General features: G+C 37.7%; 1 protein-coding gene across 4 annotated transcripts in view; it reads left to right on the plus strand.

Moving 5' to 3' along the window:
• Nucleotides 1-7,092: 7,092 nt before the first annotated feature.
• EPS15 (epidermal growth factor receptor pathway substrate 15) overlaps nucleotides 7,093-21,395 on the plus strand; it is a 140,589-nt gene continuing 126,286 nt past the window's right edge. For 2 of the 4 annotated variants that reach the window (XM_036108412.2, XM_036108414.2), the window contains exon 1: nucleotides 7,094-7,236. In XM_036108412.2, coding sequence (XP_035964305.1) covers nucleotides 7,204-7,236 — 33 coding nt within the window. In that variant the 5' untranslated portion in view covers nucleotides 7,094-7,203. Of the gene's footprint in view, nucleotides 7,237-21,395 lie in introns of all 4 variants that reach the window. The other 2 variants (XM_036108416.2, XM_078073162.1) reach the window with 2 other exon arrangements.

Genomic DNA, 21,395 nt, shown 5'->3' on the forward strand with positions numbered 1-21,395 from the left:
CACTTATTCCCATGTGCCAGACACTGTGTAATGTGCTTTATAAGCATTGTCCATTTAATTTTCTTTATCACTCTGATGTAGTTTGCATGAAACTGAGGCTCAAAGACTTTTAATAACTTGTCCATGGTGTTATATCTTATAAATGGAGGACTTCAATCCAATCTCAAATTTGTCTGATTCTACAGCCCATCCTCTTAACCATTGTCCTGATGTCAGGGTTTCTGACTTCCTTTTAAAGGGGTAAAATAGATTCCAGATCGTCCTTTTAAAAAATCAAGGGGATTAGATTAAAAATGTCATCAACACAAAATAATAATGGTCCCTTTTGTGTCCAGTAGAGATTTTGCTTGTCTGAGAATCTCCAGACAGACACATTTCCCTAAGCCTCTTCTGGCCCAGCCATGATTCCTTCTGAGTATATCCTAAGATATTAGGATATACCTCTATCTTTCTCTGCTTGTTCCTCCCTCTCCCATCCCCACCATGCTCCATTCCACAAAACATTTCAGCATGCTCAGAACATACTTGCTCTTCTGTGCTTTGCTGACTCATACTTTACCTGGAAAGACCTGGCCCCATTGGAGGTGTTGCTCAGGAGTTTGAGAAGTCCCAGAGGGTTTTAAATAGGGAAATGACAAGATCTGTTTTTTTTTGTTTTGTTTTGTTTTTTAAAGATCACTGTCTCTGATAAGGAGAATTGATAGATGTAGGTGCAAACATGAAACTAGTTAAGGAGTTTCAGCTGTGGTCCAGGAGAGAAGGGATGGTGGCAGTGGAGACAGTGAAAAATGGTCAGATGTAGAATATATTTCGAAAACAGAATTGGAATTTCAGATATATATAGGAGGTTGAGCCAACAAAACTTGCTCATAGATTGGACTTGGGCTATGAAAGAAAGCATAGAATAAACGAAGAAAAGCTATGGACTGAACAAGGCATCCTCTATTTGTGTTATAAGATATTCAATACACAGTCATCATCTCAAACTGAGACACAACTGTGATTATGGCTTAGAAAATCTTTGACTGAAAGAGTTGTTTGTCATTATGTGTGTATGTGGAGTGTCTTAGTTTTCACCAACTACGCGAACCTGCTAAGTGCAGGATACTGTGCTAGGTATTTTCACAAAAGTTGCATCATTTAACTTCCCCTAAACTCTTAGAAGGAAGAATTAATATCCCCATTTTAGAGAAAGAAACTAAGACTTCACTTATGATTTGACTGAGGTTACACAGTTCATAAGGAACTGAGCTGAGATTTGAAGTCAAAGTTGACTCTAAATCCCATGTTCTTGTCACTGCAATGATTCAAAGGTACAAAATCAGAATTCCCCAAACTTTTCTCTGCATTACTTGAAGTCTCTGTTGACTCTCATGTGTCCTACTTTAGAGCCCAAGGCTGGCAAACAGGACAGCTTTGTTCTGTCGGTAGCCCATCCGCTGACTTGCCTTGTGATTTAGGGCAAGCTTCTTAATTTGATGGTGTCTCAGCATTCCCACATGTTAAGCAGGGCTAGTAATTAGTGATGGAGACAATGCTTTGAAATCTGCAGATGAAAGGACCTGCAGTCTTGAGCGCAAATATTTTCTTTCCAATGGTGTTCTTTTGGTTTCTTATAGTTTTCAGGAACCTTCATAAGAGGAAGAAAGAAAAAGAAAGAAAGAGAAGAGAAGAAAAGAAAAAAAAAAGAAAAGGAAAGGAAATAGGACAAGTATAAAACTGCATTTGCTTGCTCACTGGAAGCCAATGGAACTTTAGGGACATAAATGTAATAATCTTCCTTACTCTCTAGTACTCGATAAATATTACTAATGGATGAATGAATTTTATTAAAAAAACCATTAAGGTAGGTTTGGAAAACTACTGATGATCTTTAAAAATGATTTCTATTTTTGTTTCTGGTTTCTTAAACCCTATATATTCTCTAGTAAGAAGAAAAAGGAGCTAATGCTTATCTAGTGTCCACTGTGTGCCGGGCATCAGGCTAACTGCTTTCACATGTAAGTTCACTTAAGCATCATAACAGCACGATCAGGTAGGTGCTCTCATTACCTTCAGTTTATAGGAAAAAATGGCTTGGTATAGTTCACTGACTTGTCCAAGGTCACAAAATTAGGAAGTAGCTGAGCCAAGACTGGGCCAGATTGGGGCTTCCCAGTTCTAAATTCAGGCTCTTCCCAGGACACCCCATTGCCCTGAAAAATTAGTGATGGAGACAGTTTTGAAATGTCCTATCACACCCTGGGTGTATGTGGCATTTAAAAATCTCTTACTGCTTGTTCTTTTCAGTTCCTGGCACAGGGACAGTTATTTGTATAGCACAATTGTTATTATTGTGCAGCCTCACATATTCTTTCTGCCCTGGGCAAACATGAACAATAATGGGAGATATTTATGCAACGGAGAGCTTGGAAGCATGAGCTCCAGATTATCATTACAATTGTAGTTTAATTTTTTTTTTTTTTCTGTAGCTTAGCACCATTTATATGGAAGGCCTTTCTCAAAGTCTCATGCAAATAAACTGGTTCTTTGTGTATTCAGAGAGCTCCTCAGTTTTTTTTTTTTCATAGTTTCAATCAAGCATCCTGTATTTCTAAATGCTGACATCACAGATACGCAGTGTTCATGAGGAGTTGATATAACAGTCACCTCTAAAGTTGGAATATAAAGAAATAAAAGTAGCTCTGGTGTCCCAGAAGGGTCGGTTGGGGAGAAGGAGTGGGAGTTAGAGTAGGATAGAAAGATGGAAAGATAGGCTGATGACAAAGTTGTTCAGGACCTAAGCTCTCCTCTTCAGGATCAGGGCTATTATAAATCCAGGACCTCATCTTCAGCTTTCCATGGTCAAAAGCACCATTTTATCAAGTCTTCTTGGAGGTGATCAATGTCTACAGACACCAGCAACATGCCCTAGTAAAAGGCACTTTTAAGTCAGAAGACCTATGTATAATTTCTAGCTTTGTCACTATGAATTTGGACAAATTCCTCTTCTGTAAAATAAAATTAATAATAATCCCCATAGGGTTGTTGTGAGGATTAAATGAAATAATGTACATGAAAGCAGCATCTGTTGGTTGTCAGTACGCAGATTTAAGTCATCAGACACAACTTTATTACCTAAGGAACATCTACCTTTCCTATAACAGGGATACATGTGTCAGCTGTTCAAGGCACTCCTTTCTTAGGGCCAATGTAACTGCAAAACTCTCTTAGTAATTGGAGAGTTGTCTGAGGGGTAGAGTTAAATGGTGATCTTGAAGAATGGTGTTCTTATAGCTACCACGAATTAGGCATCTATCCCAGTCAAGGCTCTTTGATAGGCCATTTATGCATGATTTGTAGTCCTTATATCATCCCCATAAGGTAGGCATTATTATCTCCAATGGACACATGAGGAATATGAGGCTTAGAGATCCAGAGACATTAAGTTGCCCTAGAAAAAACAGGCAAGTCCTTTTTGTCTGCTCCATGAAGCTCATTCTTGTTACAATGAATTAGATCACAACTTATCTTCCATTAGTTACATTTTATTCTCCTAAAATAGATTTGGGATATGACCCAGTGCTTTGATGAGATCTGGGACAGGCATTTTCAAACTGTCATTGGTGTGTCATTTAAAAAGAAATCCAGTCCTAGAAGTTCTAGGCCTTTTTAGGAGTTTGGGCCATCACTCCTATCATCCATTACATGTCGTTTTAAATTTAAACCAGAACCAATGAGTGGAAAAGGAAGCCAGTACTAATTATTGATGATTTTTAACTTGTCTTCCCTTGCTGAGGGCTCTGATTATCATTATTATTATTTTAATTAAGGCCCAAACCTGCTTTAAGTGGCCTTTACTGAAACAAGTTATCTACAAAGTATTTTTTCCTTGGTTTTCTTATCTGTGAAATGGGGATAAAATAAGGATGTGAATAATAACTACACATGACATTATGCATTTAATTCATTTCAACAAACCTTTATCATGTACCTGTTTGATTCCAGGAGTTGTGCTAGATGCTGTATGTGAAAACATATATAAACTGTGAAAAGCAATTCTGAAAAAATAGAGTGTATTGTTTTTGATTTACTATAAATCACACGATTATAACGGTAATAATTCCTTATGTTTCCTCCATATTTTCCACACTGATCTGCTCATTTTTTTTTTAAGATTTTATTTATTTATTTGACAGAGAGAGACACAGCGAGAGAGGGAACACAAGCAGAGGGAGTGGGAGAGGGAGAAGCAGGCTTCCTGCGGAGCAGGGAGCCTGATGCGGGGCTCGATCCCAGGACTCTGGGATGATGACCTGAGCTGAAGGCAGACGCTTGACTGAGCCACCCAGGTGCCCCTGATCTGCTCATTTTTTTTAAAGATCTATTTATTTATTATAGAGAGAGAGTGAGTGAACAGGAGCAGGAGGGGCAGAGGGAGAGTCTTAAGCAGACTCCGTGCTGAGTGTGGAGCCCAATGCAGGGCTCGATCTCATGACCCTGAGATCACAACCTGGGCTAAAACCAAGAGTGGGACATTTATCTGACTGTGCTACCCAGGCGCCCCTGATCTGCTCATTTTTATATATGAGAAGCTGAGGCTGAAACAGGTTAAATGGTTTGTCTGAGGCCACACACCAAATGATTCCCTATTCTCCTTACTAGCTGCATACTGCATTTCTGGAAAACGTTATACACCAGGAATTCCACTCTATTCACCCAAGAGTAATATCTTCTTCTACTTCATATTGTTTGGAGGAACCTCTTTGAATAGCAAGTGAATTTGTATTTCCCATAGTAACTTATTCCATGGCTTTCAGATTTCTTAACCTACATCTACATCTACAACTACCTCCATCTTTAGGTATTTTCATATATGTTATCACATTCATCCTCAAAACAACCCTAAGGTTGTACAGCTAGTAAATGGTAGAGCCAGAATTGTAACCTGGATGTTTCTGGTGTCTAAGCCCTGTTTATTCCACTATGCTATACTGCTTTGGTTATTAGCTGTATAACTGGGCAAATCAATTAACCCCTATAATCTTTTTTTTTTCCCCCTATAATCTTCATTTACTGCATCTATAAAGTGGGGTTATACCTTTTAGAGTTGTGAAGCTCAAATGTGATAATGTAAAATAGAAAAGTCAAATTACTACAAATTACTACTCTACCTGGTAGAGTAATTTAAAACAGTATCTCCCCTCCTCCCTTGAGTTAAAAAGAATAACAGCAGAAAGAGCCCCATGGAGACTGTTGAATAAGTGGTTGTTCACCAGACCTACATGGCTGGCTCTTTGTGGCTGAACCTTGTAAAAAGGGGTCTGAGCAGAGTCAGGAGTTTCTGGGGGCACTTCTGGGATGGTTTGCCCATTTTGGCAAAGGTCTAAAAATTAGGTGAGGCTTACTCCATCATGGGCATTGTTCAGTTGGCCATCCTGGTATATTAAATGGGGACTGCAGGGCGCCTGGGTGGCTCATCGGTTAAGCTTCTGCCTTCGGCTCAGGTCATGATCCCAGGTCCCGGGATCGAGCCCTGCATCGGGCTCCCTGCTCAGCGGGAAGCCTGCTTCTCCCTCTCTCACTCCCCCTGCTTGTGTCCCCTCTCTTGCTATCTCTCTGTCAAATAAATAAATAAAATCTTTAAAAATAATAATAAATAAATAAATGGGGACTGCTATGATAATGGTGACAAGGTCATGGGCCTGATTAGAGTTGTGGTTTGTTGGTGTGGGAAGCCACCATGACTGAGAAAGGAAGACCAATTCTGGGCAAAAACATTTATTGAGGCCTATTCTGTGGTAGGCTAACCTGTGAGTGGGATGTAATAATGAGTCAGTCCCCTGTCCTCAAGGATTTTACAGTGTGGTGGGGTAGAGAAAAGCCTTTAATTAACTCTTAAAAACAAGGCAGAGTATAATAAGGATCATATCAGAACAACTAAAAGGTGGGGTGGGAGTTCCTAGAAGGCTTCTTGAAGTAGGTGGCATATAAGCCAAGTCTTTAAAGATCAGGGTTTCTAGTAACTTGTTGTTTATTCCAACTGAAGATGACAGTATGAGATAGTGTAGGATGTATTATGTGTAACACAAGCAGTAACTGAGGCTTTTTATTGAGTACCTGCTATATGCTAGGGTCTGAGGATATAGAAATACATCAGAAACTGTCCTTGCCATTGAGAACTCTCAGTCTAGAGGCGTAGACAAATGTAAAGAGTCATTAGAGTGATAATGACTTCATAGGGTAGAGAAGAAATGTCAAAAAGAAGAGTGTGTAACTCTGACTTGGGGAGGTCAGGAGTTGCTTTGCAAAGGGGATAATACATGAGTGTGTCTTCAGAAACTAGGAGAAGTTTGTCAGGTTGACTATGGGAAGAGTTAGGAGTGCTGCAGGCACCTGAGCAGGTCCCAGTGCTCTTTCATTAAACAATGTAAGTGTGGCAGGCAGCAAGCAGACAAGGACATTATTTATCATCCCTCCCACTTGGATTTTGGCTCTTGGACGGAATGACTTAAAAGTGTTCTTTTTCAATATCATATTCTAATAGCAGATGGTTAAATGAGAGGTTTTGGAGTGAGACCTGGATTCTAACCTGGCTCCCTAATCAGCTGTATGATCTTAGGTAAAATACTTATTTGTGTTTCGGTTTCTTCATTTATACAACTTACTTGTGTCTTAGTTCCTTCCATTCACACAATTGAAAAATTAAGTGTCTAGCACAGAATCTAGCATATTTTAATAAAGTACTGTTATTTCTATCATGATCTCATTTAATTTTCACAAGCAACCTTTCTACCCTTTCTTTGGGTAGAATTTCCCCCATTTTTCAGAAGCAGAAGCTTAGAGTAGGTAGGCGACCTGCTTAAAGTTTACGGCACAATCTGTAGTAGTCTCCTCCGCCTACGCAGCCCGTCCGCCTTACTTTCGTGTCCGCGCCGGGTTTTCGCAGGCGGCCCTTGCGGGGGGGGGGGGGGGGGGAGGTTCCTGTCCGGCAGCGCTAAATCCGGATCCAGGATTTGGGTGCCGCCGCGCTGGCGCCAGGCGGGCGGGGCCAGCCGGGGCGGGTCGGGGTGGGGCGGGCGAGAGGAGGGAAGTTGTCGAAGTTAGGGGAGACGCCCGCCCGCCTGCCCGGGCCTCGCCTCTGACCGCTCCCTCCGCCTCCTCCCCGCCCCGAGCCCCAGTCCGCCCGTCCTTCCTTCCCCTCCCGTGCATGATGGAAACACCATGGCTGCGGCGGCCCAGCTCTCCCTGACACAGGTAACGCCGCCTGCCCGTCCGGCTCGGTGGGCCGGTGTCCCCGGCCCAGCCCCCTCCCCCACCGTCCTGTAGTTCACCGACCCGGGCAGTTTCTCTCGCCGCGGGCGGGGTGGCCGATGGTGAGAGCGAGAGCGTGTGTATGTGTGTGAGTGTGAGACTGTGTGACTGAGGGAGGGCGCCATCCCGAGCCCGCAGCTCCGTCGCAGCAGCCGTGACCCCGCCCCACGCCCTCCCTCCCCCGCGCCCTGTCCCGCGGCCCCTTCGTCCCACTGCTGAGTGGACCGTGCCCCCTGCCCTGTTCAGCCGTCGCCTGGCGCCTCTCACTCCTTGCAGCTTTCACCCAGCGAGGAAGTTTCCTCCTTCCAGGCCAGAAGTACTCCAGGTGAGCTCCTGTTGAGCTCGCGCGGATCAGCCTCACCCCCAGTTCAGCCCTCGCCCCCCACGAGGCTGGCTCTCTGGGCTATGCAGAGCGCTTCTCTTAGTTAAAAGTCACCTTCCCGACCCAGACGCCCAAGGCCCCCTTTAAGATAGCCTTTCCTCTCTAAACCGGCCTTTTCCCCCTGGAGTCCAGCGAAAGCCCTCTCTTCCCCAGCAGTTTCCGATAGTCAGCCCCTCTTCCAAATAAGTCTTATACTCCCCAAGTACTTACCCTGCTAGCCTCTTCCTGAATTCAGCCTCTTCGCCTCCTGATCAGGTTTCCTGCTGAGTTAGACCCCTAATTCCGTCTCTTTCTGCTTCCACTCTTACTGGGTGGGGGCTTTCTCTTAATCGCTGCCCACACGGATAACAGGGAAACATCCTTCAACAGGTGTGATGGTTCCTCCAGTCTTGGCGCTGGGAAGACTGTAGAGATCACTCATTGTGGGGGAACCTGTTCTCAGGGTCTTTCCTCTTGCCTTTCTGTTTCCTTCAGAGACCAGTCTTGTGCTTCCCAGAAAACCGTGTGCTTCCCAGAAAACCTTGTGCTTCAACATCATTCACTCTGGGAACCTCGTTTCTCCCTCTCTGTAAAGAAAGCCAATTGTAATCTTCTCATGATGTTCAGGATGATGAGGACTTGCACCTGTCAGCCCCTTCCTGCTCCTCTGACCAAAACTCACCCCAACCATAAACTTCTCAGCTTGTTCTCTCCAAAGCTGGTGACCATATACTTCCCCGCAGGGGCCCATCACAGCCTTCCTTCCTGCCTTATATCTCCCTGCCACCTTGTGGTCTCCTTGGCCTAGATTTGTCAGTGCTTATACATTTGGGCCATAGAGTTTTCTGTGTTGGAGCAAAAGGCTTTGGGATATTTCACCTAGACCTCTGGAATAGAGAAACTGAGTGAGAAATGTTCTCTTGAGGAACCTGGAGTCACATATAAACATGTGCCTCAGGTAAAATAACTAACTTCAGTTTGCAGGAATTCTGTTTCATAAGTGAAGTTTGTTTGTTTCCCAGTTTTCTTGGTGTTGCTTACCCTATTTTGACAAGCAGATAACAGGGAAGAATCCTTGGAATGTAGTGGTTTAGTTTTGGTGGTGAATCTCTTTGGAAGGGTTCTCCTGAGATTTAAATTTGAGGAGTGGCAACATTGACTTTTGGGTGTTCACTTTTTATGAGTAGACTCATAACTAGAGTTAGTGACTTGCATTATACAAGATCCTGTTGGCAGGCTCTTGCTCTCTGGCTGTGTTGGCCAATTCAGGCAGGAGTTTTCCCTTCTTGAAGTTTTTGTTCTTGAAGATTCTATAGATTTGTTTCTTAGTTGTTTGCATACTTTATTCTCTCCCTGGGTAATGTTTTTAGTTTCTGTTTACTATCATTTATCTCTGGAGATTTTCTTTAGGCTCTGTCAGTTTTACAGACAGTTAAATAATTTAAATATGTTCTTGTGGTTGTGTATTTAAATACTAACATGTACACAGAGTAAATACTGAATCAGGAATATTATCCTTAAGAGTCTCACATATGAGAGAACATACGTTGATGATTCATTTATACTGATAATTCAAATTAAGTCAATTTAGAATATTTTGATTTTAAGACATTAAGAGGCAATAAGATATATGTTAAGGGACAGAAAAAGAACCTTTTTAAGTGTTAATATACCCTAATGTGCTCCTATTTTAAAACTTTTCTAATTTGTATTTTTTTTATTTTTTAACTGCTTGAAGCAAATAAACTAAGGTAACATGCAACCTGGTTTCACATTCATTATTGATCTATTTGTGTCATGCCCCACCGTCCATCCCCAAATATACACACTTAGGCATACTCAAGTGAGAAATCCTCCAGGGCAGGGACATCATTTAATTCATCTCTCTTCCTCAGTGCCCATCTGGAAGAAAGTGATTAAAAACTGTCTTATGAATGACTGAAAATTTTAAAGGGTTCTGTGACAGTTAAAAGATTAAACAGATGCTGGAGTTAGTTTCTGCCTCTGGTCATGAGATAATAATGAGTTTGGAGTAGGTTCTTTCATTCAACAAATATTGGTTAAGTACATATTATGTGCTAGGCACTATGCTGGGATTGTCTTTATAGTTTTTTGCCTTTATCAGTTAAGCAAAACTGACAGTTTGGGGGGAAAATGTGAAAAATATTTTAATTTACTCCTTCCTTCCTCTTTCTCTGCATAACAACCAACCCACCAGCTCCCAGCCACCAAAATAAATTATTTAAATTATCATATTCTAGCTACTAGAGAGGATAGAATACTAGAGTAATGAAATTTAGTTCCAGTCCTAGATCTGCCAAGAGCTAACTCTATGGCATTGAGTTAGATCTCCAAAGCCTGAGTTTTCTTAATTTTAATATTCATTCAACAAATATTTGTTGAGCATTCACTGTGTGCTAGGAATTATGTGCTAGGGACTGAGGATATAATTGGAACAAAATAAATAACAATTCTTGGAGACAAAACATGGAACTTACATTCTAGTAGGAGAATTTGAATTAGCTGATCTAAGGCCCTTTCCAACTGACATTCTTTTTTATAGATCATATTCTATGATTTGTAGCTCTAGTGGGACTTTCCCAGGGTACTTTAGTGCTGTGTAGCCTTAGTGTTTCTTCCTTCCTTTCTTTCTTTCTTTTCTTTCTTTTTAAAAATTTTAAGTAGGTTCCATGCCCAGCGTGGAGCCCAGTGCGGGGCTTGAACTAACCACCCTGAGATCGAGACCCAAGCTGAGATCAACAGTTGGATGCTTACCAACTGAGCCACCCAGGTTCCACTAGCCATAGTGTTTTCTAATTTCAGTTGTCTTCACTAGACATTCTATTTTCTTCTAATCAATGAGAAGTAAAACTTGAATGAGAAAGTTCTTGTGATTTTTGCTTGTGGTGATAGATTATAAAAAAGATATTAATACTTTCTCTCTTTAAGCTTTTCCAGTTGCCCATTTCCTCTTCAAGCCTGTATTCTTAATAATACTACTGCTATCAGTCTTTCTTACTATACGTAAGGAATGTTTACTATATACACAAGGGTGTTACAATATGCAAGGAATTTTACTTCATTTAATTTAAGAATGAGGGAAGTAATTTACATGAGCTAGTAAGTAGTAGATCTGAGATTTGAACCAAGGTCTGTAGGATTTCAAAAGCTGTATATTTCACTCTCTTTCTCTGTGTACAAGATGCTTGGCATGTCCAGTGCTCCCTTGTATTTTTGATGCTCTTTTTTGGTAAATGCCCTATTGTCCTAATTAGTAAACTTCTTGAGGATGGAAGCCAGGTCTTTTGACTCTGAATATCCAGTGTCTTTTATGATATGTTGACAGTACAACTGTGGGTATACAAGTGGTGTTCTTGGTGATGATATAAGTTTTATTTTATTGAAATATGACATGAGTGTTTTAAATGATATTCCAGCAGTTTAGCTTTATGCTGAGGTTTTCTTGTTTAATTTAGCAAGGATTCTTTTTTAATAATAAAAAAGCCCTTAGAATGGGACTTAATTGAAAAAAATCTTAGTATATGGTCTAAACCAATAAGTGCTATAGGTATACTTTTCCTTTTAATGCTTTTTTTTTTTAATTGCGAGAGTGATATAACTGTATTACAGAAACTTTGGAAATTGGAGGAAAAAGTCCCTCGTAATTTTATAGTTTGTGGTGTTTATTTTCAATTTCATTAAATAAAAAATATATGATGTGTTAATAAATGTGTCATCTTAGTGGTCTGGTTTAGCAATTATGACAGTAAATATCAGGACACGATATAAAAATTACATGTTCTCAGAAGCAGAAAGAGAGTATTTAACATGATGTATTATTTGAGTTCCTACTATGGGAAGGGCACAATAATGATATTTTCTTTTGTGCTTGCAGTTATAGTCCAGTATACTCAGGAAATCCATACTTCTTTGAGTGATATCCAACCGTTCTCAAAAATGGCTTGGAATGTTCAGCATTTGGGAGGAGTTGTCATAGTTAAAATTAATTAGGAACAGTTGGGTTTGTTCAATACAGAGTCTCCCAGGAGTAACCTAAGAGTGTATTCCTTTGTTTTCACTCTATTTTCAGACAGAATGATAATGGACTAAAATATAGTAGAAAAAGATTGAGCATCTTTATTTCGTAACGAATCATAGTTCTAATCTCCTCTCTCACTAATGGTCTGATTTAAGGATTTAACCTAAGGTGTTTTACTTGCTCTTCAAGGAATTAAACAGACTTACACACTTCTTTGTTTTGTGAGTTTTGCACTTAATAATATTGGAACTCTGGAAACTAGAAACAGGAAAATGGGTTGAGTGAGAGAGAGAATGAAAGAAAAAGAAAGAGAAAGAGAAATATCTAGTTACTTGGAGAATTGGTAGAACTAAAGGAAAAATTAATGCAGGCAGAGTTCATTAGGTAATCCCATACACTGGAATTTCATGTTAAAGTGGTTGAACTCTCATCAAGATAAAATATTATGCCTTCATTAAAAATTATGTTTATTAGGAGCTTGTAATAATATGAAGAATGTTGTAATTTGAATGCTGTATTACAGCAAAGTGGAGACATCGTATTTAGAAGAATGATCTAACCCAGTTAAGCATGCACAGAAAAAAAGACTGAAAAAAAAAAACCAAGATTTTATAATAGCATGGTTATAGTTTTTATTTACCTTCTTTTCAACAGTGAGCACATATTTCTTCTGGAATCTGTTGATTTAGCATTTCTGTGTGACAACTTTTTTTTGAATGTTTACTGTTAAATTGAAATGAATGACTATATATAAAGTGAAAATCTATTCTAAGATTGCATTTATACTCGCATTTCATCTTAAACATTCCTACCTTGGCATTTAGAGAAATTGGTCAGAAGAATGATAATAATAACTATCGTTACAATTGGTGTGGAGAATTGTCATAGGACTAATTTATAAATTTGTGTGCTGCTGTATAATTTACAAAGCATTTTATTCTCTCATTTGATTTTCAGAATAACTAACACGCTAGGCTATTATTATCATTTCAAATTGGACAATACTAAGGCTCAGAATTTGCGACTTAAGTTTTACAGTCAGTAAATAAAAACATAAACCCGTGTTAAAAAAAATTCAAACAATACCAGTGAAAGTCTTCTTCCTGCTCTGGGCTCTGAGTCTCCTTCCTAGAGGCAGTCATTCTTGCCACTTTGTTCTGTGTATTTCCAGCAATAATCTGTGATGTATATGTAAATATGCATGATTTTTCTTTTGAGTAAGCTGCGTATTGTTTCATGGCTTATTATTTATTTATTTATTTATTTTTAGCTTAATCTAGGAGGTTGTTCTCCACCAGCACATATGGATCTCCCTCATTATTTTCAAAACTTTAGGATCTTTCCTTATATGAATATTGTGTAATTTATTTAACTGGCCACCTAAAGATGGACATTTATGTTGCTTCCGATTGTTTGCTATTACTAACAGTGCTGCAGTGAATATTCTTTTACATACCTTTATGCACAGGTTTGAGTAGGTACTTTAGTTTTTGGAAGGTATAATTGTTGGTCCAAAAGGATATTTGGATACATATTGCTAATTTGCATTTGCAAAGGTTGTACCAGCAACTCAAACCAGTTTGAGTGTGCTTTTCCTCTTCCATAGCTTCATCAATACAGTATATTAGCAAACTTTTGTTCATTGCCAACTTGATATGGAAAAGTGATGTTAAAAGTTGGCCTTATGCACTGTATTTCCTATCACATAAATGTGAATTTTTTAATATTTTGTTCAAAAGTGAGGTAGAAGTGAGATATAAGAAACTTAACTTTGTGATATAAATAATGCTTTCATGAATTGAAAGTGCAATTAAAAATTAAAGGTTGGAGCTCTTTTAAAAACTTGTTTTTTATATGGTACATATATACAAAGAAAAGTAAGCCTCACTTCTTCCCCCTTTAGATTGGGGATTTTGTAATGGGAATTTAACGGTACCAGGAGTCTCTCATCCAAAATAATCAAGCTGCTTGTATATTGTTATGTCTCAATAAAAATAAAAATTTGGCCAAGAACAATGGGGCAAGACCATACTTTTTTTGGGGAAACCTTCTATATTATAATACTTTGGATTTTTTAGATCATGGTTTTTCAGCTTTGGCACTATTGACATTTTGGGCCAGGTAATTCTTTGGTGTAGGAGGGCTGTCCTGTGCATGTGGGATGTTTTGCAGGTTCCTTATTCATGAGATGCTAGTAGCACTCTTCCCATTTGGGACAATCAGAAATATCTCCAGATACTGCCAGATGTTTCCTGGGGGACAAAATTGCCCCTAGTTGAGCATCACTTGTTTATATATATACTTTTCAAACTTACTGATCCAGTAGGCATATAGGAGATAAAGAAGTATGTGCTTTCTTGGGATAGGGTTGGGAGAATAGTTTATCTTCATATTTTTATTCCTAAACCTGCCATGAGGCATGAATGGCTAATTGTGCATAGATTTTGAACTTAAAAAACTTAAATGGTAAGAAACTGGAAATTGTGAATTTAATTTTATATGTGATTTCTCTGCCTTTCTTAGTGCGGTCTTTAGTTGTGGAACAATTCTATCTAGTGGGCTAAGTATTAATACAAAGATATGGGAAGGAAAACATTCTTACGCCGTTATTGAGAAAGAAGAGGACTGATGTTTCTTAAACTCCTAATAAGCAATAGATACTTTCAGGTTATTTATGTACATTATTTCACTTAATCTTCATAGTCTTTATAAAGTTGCAGTTAATCTTCTGTATTACTTAGGGTTGTGTTGTAAGTGGTAGCTTTTTGAGATTTGAACCCAGGCACATCTGTTTTTTTTTTTTTTTTTTTTTTAGAGATTTTATTTATTTATTTGACGGAGAGACACAGCGAGAGAGGGAACACAAGCAGTGGGAGTGGGAGAGGGAGAAGCAGGCTTCCCGCGGAGCAGGGAGCCCGATGCGGGGCTCCATCCAAGGACCCTGGGATCATGACCTGAGCTGTAGGCAGATGCTTAACGACTGAGCCACCCAGGCACCCCCAGGAACATCTGTTCTTAAACACATTTGCTATACTGTTTCCTGTAAACAGTCATTGACAATAAGTTAGACAACTATGAAAATGAACATTCACATGATATTCTGTTCCTCCATTGTTATGTAAAAGGAACAAATTATTCAGAGTGAGGTGTGTGTGCTTGTGTGTGAGAGAGGGAGGGAGAGAGAAGAGGTCAATATTGGGATAATAATAATTAATACTTATTAAGCACTTATGTGTCAGGCACTGTTTTTAATAATTTTTACAACCTGATGAATTTTTCAGTAATCCTTCCAATTTAAATGGTATGATAACTGGATCATCCTTATTATCTTTGTTTCACAAAAAGAGGAAATTTAAGCTCAGAGGTGAAGTAATTTGTTCAAGGTCAAGCTGCTGCTAAATAGTAGAGCCAGAATTGTGAGCTAGGTAGTGTAAACAGTTCATATAAATTGAATGAATGTGTTTTTGAGGGCAGAATAATAGCTCTGACAGATTTAATTATGGTACTAATGCTTGGTTAACTGAACATATGTTCTAGGCTGCAACATCTTTTTATGTGAAAATCAACTCATCATTGTATAGACCACATCTCTAGAAAGTGATTATTATACCAGATAGTGGAGAGTTTTTGTAGACTTGATAGAAGGTTGATAGAAAGTGTTACATTTTGCAACCTAGGAATTTATTACTCATGAAAACCTAAGCCTGTCTTGGTTTGTGTACATCGTGCCAATATTTATTTTCAAGCTAATATTCTCTTGGACATCATAGTTTGGACTTGGAGTTCCTTCAGTATTTTAATGCTAACAATGATACCATATATCAAAAAAAAATTCCCTAAGAAACAAACTGTTTTATTAAATAAAACCGAGAACCACTAAGTTTAAGGATTTCTGACACTCCAGATATGAACATTGTAGAGAGCTAGGGTGAGATAGTGGGAGATCTTGGGCTTTGCAATGAATGTCTTAGGTTAAATCCTTTATTTGATTGTGTAATAAGTTTCTTAGCCTCTGTTTTTCTTTTTGTTTTTTTAAGCCTATAAAATGGGGGATATACTTAACTTGCAGGATTTGTCATGAAGATTATGTGAAATAATGGATACAAATGTCCAAGATCAGTTTAAATGGTAGCAGCTAATACCAACTACAACAACAACAACAACAACAACAACAACTGCCAGCACTAGCCAAATGTTTATAGTCGGTGGATTTTATTTATAGGGCCATTAATTTTTATGAAATGTTGTACTTAGAATTTTCACAGATCATTGATACCAAGGATTATTGGTAACTTCATTTTATCTTGTATTCTGTAGTTACAACACAGATATATCATTAGGCATATACGAAAAATGTGAAACTTCTGTGCACCAAAGATGCTTCTGTTACTGCTGGTTGATCTCTTTTAGTTCAGAAACCATTTACTGAATGCCTCCTGTGTTGTCATCACTGGGTTAGGCCTTATACATACAAGGAGAGTGAGGCCTAGACTCATGCATGCACTGACATTCTTTTGTCTTTTAGGGAGATAAACACTGACTTTCTGGGATGATAAGTGCCTTGAGAAAGGGTGATAGAAGTAAGACACTGGGGTGCTATGGAGTATCCTGTGATTATGATGGAACTTTTTGTGGTAGTTTAGTTTTTGAGTTGCTTGACACCGTAGATGACATTTTAAATTGTACTTGACAGCATGAAACCATAGAACATTTGACTCAAGTCAAAATGTATTTTGGTGCATAGGGTCCACATTGGGGGATATGCCATTTTCTTATGATTTATTCTCTGCTTTTTTTTCTCTGTAATAAAGCAAGAATTTTTAATCTAGAGCATAGGACATTAGGGAGGGGTTTCAAGGATAGGCTTCAAAGAATCTGTGACCTACTCTAAATACTATGTAAAAAATTAAGAGAATCAAGTTTTCTATCCCAGGGATACTCAGAGAAGTTTTATTTATATTTTTTTAAGATTTTATTTATTTGAGAGAGAGAGAGAGCACAAGCAGGGGAAGTGGCAGGGAGAGGGAGAAGCAGATTCCCCACTGAGCAAAGAGCCTGACGCAGGGCTTGATCCCAGGACCCTGGGATCATGACCTGAGCCGAAGGCAGACGTTTAATGACTGAGCCACTCAGGCGCCCCGAGAAGTTTTATATAGTGGGGGGAACACTGGATTTAGTACAAGACAAACCTGGGTTTGAATTCTCCCTCTGCCACTTGTACTTTCTGTGGGTGCCCATGGCAAGTTACCTAAACTCTTGGAACTTCCTTTTCCTTATGGATGATGTATATATATTGTTGAAATACAGGAGACATTCAGTAAATAGAAGTCCTGTTGTTGTTATTGATACTTACATGCAGAACTCATATAAATATTATTTTAGATATTTTCATTTCCAAAGTTCTTCACTCATTGAAGAAAACTTAGAACATGCAGAAAATTAGAAAAAGCATGGATCACCATCTACCCCATTCTTTAAATTTTAGTTTCTTTTACTTTTTTCCTTTACATGTTTTTTACAATGTAGTTGTAACCTTGCTCTCTAACCACACATCACATACATATATTCATATAAATGTATAATTTTGTATTCTGTTTTCTTTAACTTAATATTATAGGTGTTTTTCTATGTGGTCTTCATAGCATTTTTTTATGTCTTTAGAATATATTCATTAATTGGATGTTTTATAGTTTACTTATGCCCTATGTATACAGGCAATTTTTGTATCAATTATAATTAATGCTGTTGTGAATAACCTTTGACATACCATTTGCTGAATCCTTTTTTGTAGTGTTCTACATGGTACTTACTACATAATTGAATTATTTTTCTGTATATACCTTTCAGTTTTGAAGTTAAGCTTGAGTGATTTTTGTTTAGTTTATAAGATCTTGAATGGCAAAGCAGACAGCAGCAGTATTTTACTCAGATAGGAACAATAATTTCAAAAATGCTCTTGTGAAGGAATTAAGTTGAATGTATTTAATTCGGTTTCAAACTACATTTATAGTTTGTAAAGTTCACTTAGCGTGGGAAATTGGCATTGAAAGTTGTAGCTTGAAGAGGATTGGATGATTTCAGTTTGCATATAGTTTTCATTCTTCTTTGCAGGTTGGGTTGCTTTCATTCTTAGTTTTGTTCTCTACATTCTGTTCCATGTTTTATGTTTTTTGTTTTTTATTATTCTGGCACACTTTCATACAGGGCCTTATAAGACCTTGGGGTGGGTTCTGGACCATCTGGCACTTTAAAACAGTTCAAAAACTTAACTCTATTGACTGTACTTTGAGCCAGACTTGTTTGAAATGTCCTGGTTTGTCTCTGTGCTTGATGGGTTTTTTTCTTTGTACACCCACAGCTTTTTATGACTATTTTGTTCCTTATTTTAGTACAGAAATTTTACCAGTATCAGTGTTCATAGATTAGGGTGGACAACGCTTATTTTCCTATAACCACACACACACACACACACAAAAAAAAACTCTAATAAAGAAAACTTCCCCAAAACACTCTATTTTTAAAAATAAGTGTATGATTGTCATGACTTATACATGTTTAATAAATATTAAAAATTGATTATTTTTTAGGTAATAATTAGTTTTTCATCATGAGGCTAGGTGGAAGGAAGAGCATACTCTGAAATTGTAAATTTACTGAATTTGTTTCTATTACTAGTTTAAAAATATTTCATATGTGAAAATTAATGGTATTTTTGACCTATATTTGCATTTAGAAATATGAGCTATCAAACACTATTAAAAAGTAGTAGAGGTATTCAATTTATAAAAATGTTTAAAAATTGTTTAGTTGTTAACAAGCTTTCTTTGAGCTTCCTGCCATATTGTTTCTTTAAAATTTTTAAAATTTATTTTTTAAACAAACTTAGTGACATATAATTTGTATATCATACAATTTACCCATTTAAAATGTACAATTCAGTGATTTTTAGTCTATTTATAGGTGTGTGCAACCATCACCACAATCAATTTTGGAACATTTAATTGCCTCAAAAAGAAACCTCGTACCCTTTAGGTATCGTCCTCTTCTCTTCCATGCTTTCCCCAGCCCTAAACAACCACTAATCTATTTTCTGTCTGGACTTTTCCTAGTCTGGACTTTGTGTGAATGGAATCATGTACTATGTGGACTCTTGTGACTAGTTTCTCTCACTTAACATAATGTTTCTGAAGTTTATCCAAGTTGTAGCAAGTACCAGTACTTCATTCCTTTTTTATGGCAGAGTAATACTTCATACTCTGGTTATACCACATTTTCTTTATCTTTTTGTCCATCAGTGGACATTTGGGTTGTTTCCTCCTTTTGGCTATTATAAATAATCTGCTCTGGACATTCATGTACAAGTTTTTGTGTGGATATATGCTTTTATTTTTTGCTGGATATTTATCTGGTCATATAGTAGCTTTATGTTTAATTGAGGAATTGTCAGACTATTTAAAGCACCTGCACCATTTTGCATTCCCACCAGCTGTGTATGAGGATGAGGACTTTTCCACCACTTCAATTCCGGCTGTGGGCAGAATCCTAGTGGCTGTGAAGTAGTATCTCTTGGTTTTGATTTACATTTCCCTGATGATAAATGTTTTCTAGCATCTTTTCATGTGCTTATTTCAGTCATTTGTATATCTTCTTCAGAGTAATGTTCATTCATGTCCTTTGCCCATTTTTCAATTGGGTTATTTGTCTTTTTATTATTGAGTTGTAAGAATTTGTTTTATATCTAGATATATGTCGCTTGTGAGGTATACGTCGCTTGTGAGATGGATGATTTGCAAATATTTTCTCCCATTCTCTGGGTTGTCTTTCCACTCTCTTGATAGCATCCTTTGATACATAAAACTTTTAAATTTTGGTGAAGTCCAATTTATCTATTTTTTTTTTTCTTTTGTTACTTGTGCTTTTGGTGTTTTATCCAAGAGTTTTTTGGCAAATATCATGTCATGAAGATTGATCTCTATGCTTTCTTCTAAGAGTTTTATAATTTTAACTTTTATATTTAGGTCTTTGATTCATTTTGAGTTAGTTTTCACATATGGTGTGAGGTAGTGGTCCAATTTCATTCTTTTATATAGGTCTCCAGTTCTCACAGCACTGTTTGTCAAAAAGACTGTGCTTTCCACACTGAATAATCTTGTCAAAAATCATTTGACCAGGGGTGCCTGGGTGGCTCAGTCAGTTAAGCATCCAACTCTTGATTTTGGCTCAGGTCATAATCTCAGGGTCCTGTGATCCAGCCCCAGGCCAGCCTCTCCCACCCCCCACCCCCCACTCCTGTGCGCCCATGTGCACATGCTCTCTCTCTCAAAAAAAAAATTCATTTGACCAAAGATGCATGAGATTATTTCTGGACTCTTAATTCTCTTGTGTTGATCTATATGTTTATCCTTTTGTAATAAAACACTGTCTTGATTATGGTTGCTCTGTATTAAGTTTTGAAATTGGGAAGTGTTAGTTCTCTAACTTTGTTTTTCTTTTCAGGATTGTTTTTTCGAAACTCTGGGTTCCTTGCAATCCCATATGAATTTTAGAATTGGCTTGTCATTTTCTACAAAGAAGTCATTTGGAATTCTCATAGAGATTGCATTGAATCTGTAAATTAGTTTGGGAATATAGTTATCTTAATGTTAAGTCTTCCAATCCATGAGCATATGATTTTTTTCTATTAAATATATCTTCAATTTTGTTCAAGTTTGGTACTTCTTTGTAAAATTTATTCTTAAGTATTCTTTTTTATTCTTTAGTTATTTGAATGGAATTGATTTCTTAATTTCATTTTTATATTGTTCATTGTAAGTGTACAAAAATTCAGTTAATTTTTGTATATTTACCTTGTATCCTACAACATTACTCAGCTCCTTTATTCTAATAGTTTTTTAGTGGATGCCTTAGGAATTTTTACGCACTATATAAGATCATATCATCTATGAACAGAGAGAGTTTTACGTCTTCCTTTCCAATCTCTATGCCTTTTATATATTGTTCTTGTCTAATTTCCCTGGCTAAGACCTCCAGGACAATGTTGAATAGAAGTATTGAGAGTAGACATTCTTGTTTTGTCCCTGATCTTTGGGGGAAAGTGTGCACATTTATATACAGTACTTTGAAGATGCGTAGTTAAGCAATTGATTGTTCAAGAAACCTAGTATTATTTGAAAGGGGTTTAATTCACATTTTGGTTATGTAGCTCAGGGGTTCTTGAGAGTGAACTTGTATATCAACATCACCTGAGAACTTCTTAGAAATGCAAATTCTTAGACCTTTCTCAGTCCTTTGAATCAGAGTCAGAAACTTGGGGGTGGGGGATTTACTTAACCTTTTGCATGATAAAGTTCATATTTTGAAAAAATTACTAATGCTACTAATGAGTAACATGCAGGGTTTTAAGTATGTGAAGCATGTGGTATTCACAAAGACTGTTTATAGTAGGTATTTTTCTCTTTCTTTCTTTCTCTCTCCCTTTTCTTTCTTTCTTTCTTTTTAGCATATGTAGACCAACCCAGGGAGGTTGTCAGTTTTCTGTGCTTTTGGGCAAGTGGTTAAAAGAGTGAGCTCTGGCATTGTCCTGCATGGCTTGAAATTCTCGTTCTGCCATTTACTAACTATGTGAATTTGGGCAAGTCGTTTAATCTCCTTGTGTTTCAGATTCTTCCTATGTAAAATGTGAATAAGAGTGTCCACTTTATA

The sequence above is a fragment of the Halichoerus grypus genome, chromosome 5 (assembly GCF_964656455.1).
Source record: "Halichoerus grypus chromosome 5, mHalGry1.hap1.1, whole genome shotgun sequence".
NCBI lineage: Eukaryota > Metazoa > Chordata > Mammalia > Carnivora > Phocidae > Halichoerus > Halichoerus grypus.